At 39.9% G+C, this 12,006-nt stretch overlaps 1 protein-coding gene across 11 annotated transcripts in view; it reads right to left on the reverse strand.

Annotated features, from left to right (window-relative positions):
• The window catches only part of aff4 (AF4/FMR2 family, member 4), a 35,230-nt gene that overhangs the window by 17,743 nt on the left and 5,481 nt on the right, over positions 1-12,006 (reverse strand). For 4 of the 11 annotated variants that reach the window (XM_032533361.1, XM_032533365.1, XM_032533360.1 and 1 more), the window contains exons 1-2: positions 7,254-7,502; positions 1,386-1,515 (exon numbers count right to left, since the gene is read on the reverse strand). The exons of 2 other annotated variants lie outside the window; for them this stretch is intronic. In XM_032533361.1, the coding sequence (XP_032389252.1) occupies positions 1,386-1,515; positions 7,254-7,270 (147 nt within the window). In that variant the 5' untranslated portion in view covers positions 7,271-7,502. Of the gene's footprint in view, positions 1-1,385; positions 1,516-7,253; positions 7,503-12,006 lie in introns of those variants that run through there. 5 more of the 11 variants (XM_032533364.1, XM_032533368.1, XM_032533362.1 and 2 more) reach the window with 2 other exon arrangements.

Here is a 12,006-nt window from a genome sequence, read left to right on the forward strand (position 1 = left end):
GTATTCCGCAGTACGTTTTGCCGGTTAGGTCGCCTGTGAGCGTTAAATCCCAACACCACTTTGGGACACCATTGTACCTCCTAGTCTGGATCAACGGAAGTATGTTTCAAGGATAAATGCCTGACATCCAGGGCATGATGTCCCTCGCCTTCAGCTCTCTGTGTGTTGCAGTTCTCAAACTGTTCGCTGCGATAAAAACAAACTTTAGGTATCAAGCTACACGCTGAAAAAGGTGGGTTTTGAAGAAAATTTGGATCGCGCAGTAAGGCATGCCTGCTTTGTTTTTTTCGGGGAATGATTGTAAAGATTTACAAAGAATATGTTTATTCCATTTCCCCTCTCTAACTGTGAAATTTTGGGGCTGATGGGTGGATTACTATGTACGAAGTACACACGGCATTACACTGGTTAGTGGAGCTGATTGATATGTAGAAAATTAAATATCACAATACATTAAATACAATTCAATTTTTACCAAATATATCAATGTTGATATTGAGGCAATATTGTTGGGATGATAAATGGTGCTTTCACAAAATATCTACACAATGAGAGTTTAGATAAGTAATCATCAATAATGTGGATATAATGACTAAGTGGGTTAAGGCAAATAATAGAACAGCTGGAACAGACTGGTAAGTTAAGAAAATGACATCACTTTACTGTCATGTAGCCTTTAAAGCCAGGAAAAGACAACAATTATGTCATATCGCAATATTAACATAACCAAAATCTAAGCCGATCTAGCTTCAAATATCAATGTCGATATAGTATCAATACATTGCCCAGCCCTACTGATAAGAGCAAATTACGTTTAACCATGTATCCAGCTACGTAATCTTAACAGCTCCCGTTAATGTATTGTGTATACAGTTAATATCATTTAATATTGAATGTGGCAGGTTTTTTTTGTTTTGAATTTTTAAATCAGGTCTAAACGTTCCAACAAAACAAAATTCCTTCCCTAGAGCATTTTGCAGGACCACTGTCACTGCACCCGGAGCTTTGTGCTGCCCAAGACTGTAATGGTTGGTTTAACGAAATGTAAAAAAACAAAAAACAGAGCGTTTTTTTCTCCTATCCAAGAACGTATGTGTGGTGTAGCCAGACCTTACTCCATTGCGTTGTAGATAGGTCTGAAAATGCTAGACTAGTTACTGCCTGACAGCCACCGTCCATCTTCGCGCTGTGTACGTGTGTGTGACAGAGTTCATGCACACTCTGGAATTGTGTACTCTCACACACTGATGTGTGTTGACAAAACTGTATTAACATGAACGCTCCAGGTAGTATGTGCAGTTCTCACTTCCTGTCACTGCAACAAATTACTCTAAACTGACGAATCAATGACAGGTCAACACTGAATGATAGGTAAGCAAACTTACCACTTTGTAGGGTTCAGGGAAGAGAGGTGAATTTGCTGGAAAGGCCTCTCCTCCTCCCTGCTGGATTTCTTGATTTCTCCTTTCTCTTTCTTTCATTCGGAGCACATTCCGGTCCTCACGGTTCATGTTGCTAATAACGCAAACAGAACAACAACAAGTCAACATAAAAACACGCCGAGGAGAGACTGTAGACTTCTTATCTTGTGGCTTTACAAGGATGGCTATCAAAAAGACGCAGTATCATGAAAGTGTTCTTGAAACATCTGACGAGTCTGTAAGAATTTCCCTAAAACTTAGATTTCAGTGAGGTAACAACTAAACAACATTAGCCCTTCAGTTAACTATCCTGCTGTGATTCTTTGGTCCAGAAATGAAAACCAATCAGTACAAGTTTCCACCTATTCAACCCAGACCATACAGTCAGGTAGCCGTCATCTGCCCTCCACTTTGAGTCCGTTTTTTGGTTAACAACAAATAGGCCCATCATAAGTGAAACCCCACACATGCTGAACAGAGGGGAGCACAGAGATGACCTGTGGAGAAAGTAGTCTCTAATAGGCTTAGACTAGTCTAGACAATGCGCAGTAGCCTACTTCTACAGCAAATAATCTGTTTGTACAGATGGTCAATGTAAACGTGTACAGCAGCGGAAAATACTAATGGCCATTTTCAACATTGTCATACAACTACAATTTGTATGGTTGTTAGCTCAAAAATATACCATTCAAATAGAAACGTTTGTTTTTTGGAGTCACTGTAAAAGCATAAACTCACAACATGCAAAGGAAAATCTCAGTAAGAACATAAAAAGGTAATTAATTAATAACGTACATCCTATTGAACTGTATCTTGAAGCCTCCAGCTCAATCACGGTTTGCTAAACACACATCATTGCCCTTCCTGTCCTTCTGAGCATAAAGTGTGTACTCCCAACATAAAAGTAGCGAGCTATCTGAGGGAACAAACCTTGTAAGTGAATGTATGGATTTACCCCAAAGAGACCAACACTGAATGCATGAATGTGTAACAAAACTGTGTCCTTTACCAGAGGATAAAACGCTGTTATTGTCTTTTTAAATAAAAATATTGTGCTGGACGCCACTTGGGAGTATTAAAACACGGGCCTTTGGACAGAACAAGTGTGGGTTTATTAGGGTTGGGTACCGAACCCGATACCTTTACCGGTGCGGACCAAATCACGTTGGTACTACCAAGTATTGGTTCACGTAAAAACGGTGCCAAATTTCAGTACCTGAAAGTAAGCGCAAGCTTATCCGTCCTCCCTGCATATTGACAGAGAGCAGAGGCCTGACAGACACGCACGCAGAGGTGCGGACGGAACAATCTACGTCGGCCCTGCAGTTTTGTCGAAGTCACAGTGAGTCACGGCGATGCCAAAAAAGTGCTTTCACGTGTGGTATTTTTCAAAACTTCACGCAGACACCATTCACTGCGATATGATACTAACGACGAGCCGAAAGCAGTCGCAATGGAATCGCGGTGCTGTTGACATTACACTTCCTCAGACGAGCAGGTACAACGGTGGTTTCTCTGCCCTGGGGACTAACTGACAGGCTGAGGCTGTAAGGCAAGGCTACTTTATTTCTACAACACATTTCAGCAACAAGACAATTCAAAGTGCTTTACATGAAACGTTAAAGAGCAATTAAAAAATGGTCATGATGAAAACAAAACAGGCTAAAATATAATGTACAACTATCAGAATAAATTACAGTGAGTAAGACACTAATTGTTCAATTTGATAAGTTGAAGGGACGGGTTTGGGAGGAGAGAGGGAGTGGTTTTATTTTTGTTGAATTTTTGTCAGGGTAAAATATTCTAAATAAATAATGTTCTAAGTAAATAGGTTTGAAATTATTTTTACAACAGAAATGATTTTTTTTCTAATTACAGAGGGAAAGTACGGAAAAAAGTACCGTTGGGTACAGGGAACAAAATTTCAGGTACCGGTATTGTGACTAGTATTGGTTCAGATGCGAAAAGTACCCAACCCTAGTGTTTATTGAGGAGCAACCAACCTGACAAAGTACAAAATGTAACTGTTATGTCTGTTGTGCACGTTGTTTAACAGAAAGCAACTACAGAGCTTTTGAAACTGGAAACAAGCAAATAATCAGCCGGCCGTCACCTCCCAGTTTTGGTTGAAAGCTTCACTGACAACAATGACTTAAAGGCTGTTGACAGAGTGTGATTATACAGCAACCACCCGGCCTCCTCCTAGATCATAAACAACCCACAGGGGTGTTTTCAATCTTTACTAAGTATGAATGAAAAGATGAAAAGAAGCAAAGAGGAAACTGTTTTTACAACGGGGAACAAACACTACACACAGCAAAGTCAAAGAAGACGTGAAAAGGCAGACAAACTAGGCTACATATAAGCTTATTAGTCCTAATAGTATTTTCCAACCAAAGTCTTCCCAAAACCAGTGCCTGTTTCACATCCTCGACAACACCAAACTATGAGTAATGATTCATAAAAGGCAACGTGATTTACACACTTTAGCTAGGTTACATCGAACCACAGTTCAGGAAGCGACCAAGGTCACTCACAACTGTTGTGACCACCAATAACACCAGTTTAATCAGCAGTGGTGTAAAGAAAAGAAGAAAACATTGTTTAGGCTATCCATAATTCAAACAACTATCAACAACCAACTGTTATCATCTCTGGTCTTTATTTTCAGCATAGCTAAGAACAAAGTGTAGATGACACATTGTCTTAAATTAAACAGACACTGTTGGAGTAAAATGGCACAATAACAAACTTGCTACAAGTGATCTCCATTTACAGACAACAATTATCTATTACAGCTGACAGAGTGGAAGATTTACTCCAGCCACATCCTAGTAAATTCAGTTTGATGTTAGTTATTTTTGCCTATTCTACCGCCCAGCTGATAAGTACCAAGTATCATTTGAAGGTCTTTCATGCTACAAATGCTGTCTGTGGTACAACAATAAAAAAAGTGTTTCATGGCCTGAACATGACAGTCACTACAACTCCGCTGGTTAGATAAATAGACAAACAACACGATAATGCACCAAGGGTGCATTTAGTATGCTGGTACTACATGTATTTGTTACTAAGCCTGTCAATGTCAGTTTTGGAGTGGGGCTGAATGTGTGAATGGGCAACTGTAATCACAGCGCTGAATGGTCAAAAGCCCCAGAATCCTTTGTAAATACAGCTCATGTACATTCTGCCAACTAATTGGCCCAATCTATTGGTTTTTATTAGGTGAACAAGGGGTTACACCCTGTCATAGTGGAGCAAAGCACTTTAGAAATTCAGACAGAAGACTCGTTTGTCTGCTAATGGTTTCAACAATACTGGAGCAAACATGTTCGTATTTAAGCCGACACCAGCAAAGATCCTTCTAGTCCTCTTTATGGAGGACAAAGTCAGCAGGCTTTTGGTTTTGAATAAATATCAAAGTACATTAAGTACCTGAATGGAAAAAAATGGGAAAAACTTGGTGACGTGATGTGACTGTGTGAATATGGATTAAGCCTCGGAGCGCAACCGGTTTTTAAGTTGGCACTAAACCAGCCTAAAAACTTCAACAATGTATACGGAGAAGCATGCCAAAAATCCAGTTAAACAATGTTTGTTTGCCAGTTTTTGTTTTAATGAAATCATATGACTTTAAGGATAAGTAAATATGAATAGTCCTATAGACAACAATGAGATATGTTTATGAACTTTGTATAAGAATCAAGAACTTGTCAAGTAACATGTTGGCCATTTCAACTTACCGATTACTGAATAACTTTGATCCAACTGTACTTCTTTCGTCATTTTTTATGCCTTTATTTCTATAGGATAGCTGAAGACAGGAAAGGGGAGAGAGAGGGGTAACGACATGCAGCAAAGGGTAGCTGTCGAACCCGCGGCCACTGCGTCAAGGTTTAAACCTCTCTCTCTCATATATATACATACATACATACATACATACATACACACACACACACATATATATATGGGCGTATGCCCTACCAGGTGAGCGGCCCAGGCACCCAACCAACTGTACTTTTGCCTGCATTGCGGGTTACCCCAAGTATCAACACACGTGTACTGTGTCCAATACAGTGGATAGAAGCTACAGTGTGCTAAGAGAGCAGGGACAGAGAAAAAAAATCTTATGCAGAGGAAAAAGTCTGTCTAACATGACACAGCAACTACTACAGCATTATAGAGGGGATAGCCCAGTCATACTGCCCCAGATCCAGTTAATGCTAGATGCCACACTGCATTAGTTGGCATTAAAGGAATCACACTAATTTGGTTTAAGTCCTATTTTTTGCTAATTTGTTAATGTTAACGATAAATCCTCCAAATACACTAAAGCTGGCCATGGCGTACCACAAGGCTCAGTGCTCGGACCAATTCTATTCTAATATCTGCTTTCTCTAGGCAGTATGATTAGGAAATACTATTAACTTTCATTATTATGCAGATGACACTCAATTATATCTATCAATCAAGCTTGACAAAACCAGTCAGCGAGCTAAACTTCAAGCATGCATAAATGATACAAAATCTTGGATGACCTACTCCTCTCCTGTGGAATCAGCTTCTGGTCTGGGTTTGGGGGACACAGTCACCACATTTAAGAGTAAACTTAAAACTCTCCTCTTTGATAAAGCTTATAGTTAGGGAGTGAGGAGTCGTAACGTTCACCTAGACCGGCGGGGGAGGGTGTATAATCGCAGACGTGGCACCCCTTTTCTTGTCTGCTTCTCTTTATAGTCGTCTGATTAATTTACCATACAAACAATAATATAATAAAACTAGAGGGAGGCAGGGCAGTACAGCCTGATCCAACAGGGGAGAGTTCTAGCCCAAACAGGCTTCCCTTATTAACTTTTCTCTCTTAGTTACGCTGTAATAGTTTTAGACTGCTGGGGGTCCTCTCTCCTTTATCTTTCCTCTATCATTCCCCGGAGTCCTTGTGTTCTTTTTTTCCCCCCAGCATGATTTCTTGGATCAGGGAGGCTCCAAAATCATGTTTTCAGCTGTCGCCGTGGTGCTGCTACACATCCTGCTACGCTCATCGTTGCCCTGCTACACTCTGCTGTGCCTTGTAATGCCGTGCAAGGTGTGTGTGGGGGGGGAACATAACAAAAATTGTTGGCTTTACAATTAAGACATAAACCACTATTTCACAATTTCAGCTGCTATTTAACATATGGCCTTCTGGAAAAACCACACATTAGTGCCCAGTTTGGTAAACACCCGGAACATAATATTTAATTTATATCATAGAGCAAAAGTTAAGAAGCACAGATCATAAATGAGCCTTTGTCTGATTTTTTTTGCCAAGCCTGAATCTGAGGCCCAGCCACTACAGTTGATCAGTTGCAAACATAGTAAGGTAGGCATTGCAGATTATTTGAAAACAAGGACAGAATTTCCCTAAGCATATCACTTCTTATACAACATGAATTTAAATGGCATACATCATTATCAGCGTGTGGTGACCAGCTACGTGTATTCTAATTGTTCAATGGTGTGCCAGACTGAAAAGGTCAAAGTCTGTAGAGTTGAAGAGGCAGTTCACTCTGTACCTAAATTAATCAGCTCATCTGTTTGTTTCTTTCTAACTCACAACATAACAGCCAGGCCACGTCTTTAACACAATCAAACGAAAGAAAAAAAAGGGAAGAATGGTGGACATCTGAACACCATGAATACAAGTCTGGGATTCTGTTAGACAGCCAATTAGACCATCCAAAACATTTAAGTCTGACTTGTACAATGTAGTGAAAATTAAGAAATGTGCTTTATTCTTTCCAGACACAAACAGAAATAAGGAAAGCAGCCAACTAGCCGTGCATTTCTTACCCTGACTGAGAGGCCATGGCCCCAACCACTGAAACATTGGAAAGAGGAGGGAGGAGGATTCAGAAGTATTCTCGTTATGACTTGTCAGCCGAAATTTCTACGCCAACCTCCTGCAGAAAAGACAACCTGGCACTTTTTTCCCCTAAATGTATCTGTGGGCGTCCATTTGGAAGAGTGCAACTACAGTTTCTTTACTCGACTGGAAGGTACAGTGTATTTCCTTGGAGTGGTGACAAATCTGACTTAGGGAGGGGAGGTGACTGCTCGTTCTCGGTAGATACCACGTCTGCAAACAGCGGGGGTAGCCACATGCTAGGTGAAGTTGTAGGGAGCCGCAGCTTTTGTTTCTGTCTGTGTAAGTGTTTTGAGGTTAAGGCATGTGTGGAGAACAAGAGTTGAAAAGAGGTTGGGGGTGGGTAAGTGCGTAAATGTTAAGACGGAATGTTAGAGAGAAAGATGGGATAAAAGATTTTTGGCATGTCTCCTGTCCACAAGAGTGTGAGACAGTCCTGGTGGCGCCTCATGTCTTGATGCTTAGAGGGTTGTGGGCCAATTTTAATCTTTATCTATGAGGAAAAACTGCCCAGCAAAGAGTAGAGGGATCTATTAATCACAGTAAATTAAAGCATGATAAAGCATAATTATGAATTATTGAAAAGAGGCACTTACTGAGGAACAAGGTTCTACACAACAAAGCATAGTGATGAGGCATTTGTAATAATAATAATTTATATTTTATTAATCCCTCAAGAGAAATTACAATGTTTTACAACAGAAACATTGTAATATATGTCTGTTTAAAAAAATAAAATCTCACCTTAAAGTCTTAAATCAAAGAAGAGAGACAATGATAAAAGACAGCAAAATGTCTTTCCACGGTTTATTACAGCTTAAAACTCAAAATTAATAGAGGTAAAACATTTTGTTTTAGTAAAACAAAACTTGATAAAACGAGGTGGTTTAAGAAGAGGATTAACACTAAAGAAAAAAATAAGGTTGATCCAAGACGTACTTAGCTATATTAATTTACAAAACAGCCCCACAGGCCAATTAGAGGGAAAAATCTGCAGGGATGAAGACAGCATTAAGGGAGAAGTGAGAGGGGAATAAAATCTCACCTCTCCCTGAGAATGGAATGATCCACCTCGTCCCATAAAAGGAGATGTTATTTTACACCACAGGGCCTCTCCTCCATGTGATGTCACTGCCCTCAGTAAGGTCCAGCCAATCAGGACCCATCTTCCCATCAACAACCTCCCTACCCTCCCTCCCCCACCATGCCCTAGCACAGGGCAAAGCACCAGTGCAGCCTGTTAAAGGGACAGTGCGCAGTTTCCGGTGCGCAGGTTGTAACAAAAGGGAAGGCAATTTTATCAGCTACACATGATGATTACTATTATACGCTAAAGTTTTTAAAATGTACCTAAAATTGTGATTCTGTTTCCCTCCCCCATTGTGCTGCTACTTTATGTAAACTATCTGTTGCATATCTGTCAGTCCTGGGAGAAGAGTTCCCTGTTCTGCTGCTCATCCTGTAATGTCCCCCTTTTTCTCATATTAGTTTTTCTCTAAGCAGAGCAGGTTGTGTAAATCTAGATTGTTATTAAAACCGTCTAGGCAAGTTCTGTAATTTGTGACTATACAAATAAAAACTCACTTGAGTAAACATGACCACATTTTAGCAGCATGGCTTAGGCAAATACACAAAGTTTTTGTTATCATTTCTTCTCATCATATAATTCTCACCTTTATTTTCTAGTTTTTAAACATTCTTTGACTTGCTCTGAGTTATGTTTTATTTTTTTGATCACTCAGGAATTCCGTTGCAATAAAGTACTAAATTATAAAGCGCAAAATAAAGAATAGTTTCCCAAGTAACCAATTCTTTTCTCCAAAGATTCCAATCTGCGCAACATGCATAATGATTTTATCATCTTTATGATGCGCTGTGTGTTGTCACTTAAGGGATAATGCAAAACAAATTCCTGGCATTAAATTATGAAATCCAAGTTTGGGAAACTCCATTGACTTAGTTTACAAGCACTTTGTGACATTTTGAAATGCATAGCTTGTCTATAGACATGGTAGTCAATGAAAACTTTACGATTGCACAGAACTGAGGATCTCATGTTTTTGGAAATACCGTACGGTTTTGAATTATTTAAAATGTAATATTAATCTAAAACACCATTTTACTACTTCTCTCTCCATTTAAGTTCATACTTGCAAGGCGTAGTCAGGCAAGGCTTTACCAGCACATCAGGTTTTTTCAGCACATCAATTATATATGCTATTTCTTTTTATAAATAGAAGCAGGCTACTTGGTTGATTTAATCAACAACAAGTCTCATTACGTAGAAAACGCAACTGAGTACCTACAAAGCTTTGTCATATCAACAAAATGGTATGGAGTCTAAAAAAAAAGCTCACACCAAGTCATTTTCATGTGAACCTTGGTTCTAAAAAAAAAACATTAAGTTATTCATGTTTCTCCAACAACCCCCCAAAACTGTTACCCGTCATAAACAGTTTCCTGCATTCATACAAAGGCAGTTAGCAAATAGTACTTTATAATGCATCTGGACAACAAGTTCTCAGTATAAGAACAGGGTACAGATGGGCAGTCTGTGCCATCTCCCCTGGTGCTTTTCAAGCAAACCTGCTGACAGCAAGCATTCCAGAGGGAGTGTTCATTCAAATGTTGCAAAGCTGCCTCATATAAGCAGCTGTTAGGGGACGAGCGCCGTCAAGCACACGTGCCGTTTGGACCAGGTCTCTATCAGAAATGGCCACAAAAAAACAGTGACTTTTGAAAATGCAGTGACTTTAAATCAACACTTACAAAATCGTATTAATTTCCATTTGAAATACAGATGGTAATATACATTAGATTGCAAGTACAAAAGATATAATCACACAATAATAGGAGTAATGAATAAGCCTAATTTCCTGTCTTCCTTTTATGTCAAGTATTTAGCTGATGATGTTTGAGGAAGACGTCAGAATTGATTAAGTGATTATTAAGAACTCTTTAATACCTGTTTCAAAATATTTTAAAAAAGGCCAGTGCTGTGGCTGTTCTGCATTTAAAAACTAATCCTAAATTCATTTAGTTGCTAGGCTTGGCGACTAGACATCTGCCAAAATTGCCGTTTGGCCTCCATTGACTTACATTACCTTGCAATTGCGTGTGAATTTACATGTAGCGAGGAGTATGAAAGGGCGGGTGGAGGATGGGTAAAACACAGGACTTTCACCCAGGAGATCAAGGATCGTGTCGTGTTTCCTAAACTAAACAGTTGCTTTTTTCCTTTTACTGAAGCCAACCCCGTTCTTTTTTTCCTAAACTCAACTGTAGCTTTCGTTTCATGACAACACGGCAAGTGGCCTGTATGTGATAGCAGATAGCTCAAAATGCGTACAGATAACATGCCACTTGACTTAAGAAAGTTGGCGTGTATATTGCAAAATTGACAATACGGTCACAGTGTTTTAAACTGCCTATATTTGGAGAAATGTATTTCCTATTTAACTATTCCAAACATTTTAATAATGAAACAATGATCTGCACAAAAGGGGGGAATTTAAATGATTATTTAAAATGTATTAACAATAACTTAACAATAATTACTTTTACCAGTAAGATGCTGTAAAAAGACAAAAATAGGTGGCCGGGTTAGCTCATATGGTAGAGCCGGACGGACGGACGCGCGCGCACGCACGCTCATAGCTTTAGTGGCAAACTGTTGTACTATTGTCCCAGTGTTAGAATCCTCTATAGTGAAATACAGTCTCACTACAGCGGTCAGCATTTTAACCGCGTTTAATCCAGTGACTACCGTAGCAAACGGTAGGCTAACGAATCTGAATCCGAGTGGTCGTTCGTTGTTGGACTTCTGTGCTATTCATGGATTGTCTATAACAAACCATGTTCGAACATAGGGATGCTTATAAGTACCTGGTAGCAGAGCACCTTTGACCAAAAAGTCAATTATCTCCGGCGGAGCTTTTCGAGCATCCCTGTGGAGGTTGGGGGCATTGAACCGTAGTGGACAATGTTCAAAGTTTCTATTGCTGAAGCTGTGGTGGAGAGCTCAGGTCTTAGGTGCCTCAAGGGGCGGTAACCCACGAACACCGTGGTGGACACCGGTGACAACTTCAGTCGGAAGCCGTCCGACTGAAGGAGTCTTTCCGGGATATGTTATGCCGGGGGACTCCAGAGGCAGTTGCAGGGACCCAAAGGGCTGCAGCCTCTGCTGTGAAAGAGGAAAAGCAGCAGGTGTGAGAGAAGTTTGGAGAAGACATGGAGAAGGACTTGGAAGATGATGGTGGATTGTCGTCAATTTCTAACTAAATGTCCTGTAAACTCTTAATGTTAACGGTGAAATTATACAGACTGGTTGAGTAAAAGTAGCTATACAAGCAAATATATGAACAAAGATGCTTAAGAGTGACAAGTGATGTTAGGGATTATTAAAGGAGAATATATAGGCTATACTGGTATAATTTAATTGTTATTAAAGCTTTTGTGATATCCAAGACAGCTCCTCTCAGTCTGCAAACTTAATCCAATACACATTCATATCCAGCAAATATCTCTTCCCGTTCTGCTAGCTGTGCTTTCTGCGTATGCCTTGGGGGAAAAAATCTGGTGCTCATACACAGCTTTTGTAAATTGGAAACAAACAACGTGGCTAAGAACGAACCGCACAACCCTATTCTGTTTGTGCTCGTGCACAGGAAAATGCCATGG

Source organism: Etheostoma spectabile, chromosome 13 (genome assembly GCF_008692095.1).
Source record: "Etheostoma spectabile isolate EspeVRDwgs_2016 chromosome 13, UIUC_Espe_1.0, whole genome shotgun sequence".
In the NCBI taxonomy this organism is placed as follows: domain Eukaryota; kingdom Metazoa; phylum Chordata; class Actinopteri; order Perciformes; family Percidae; genus Etheostoma; species Etheostoma spectabile.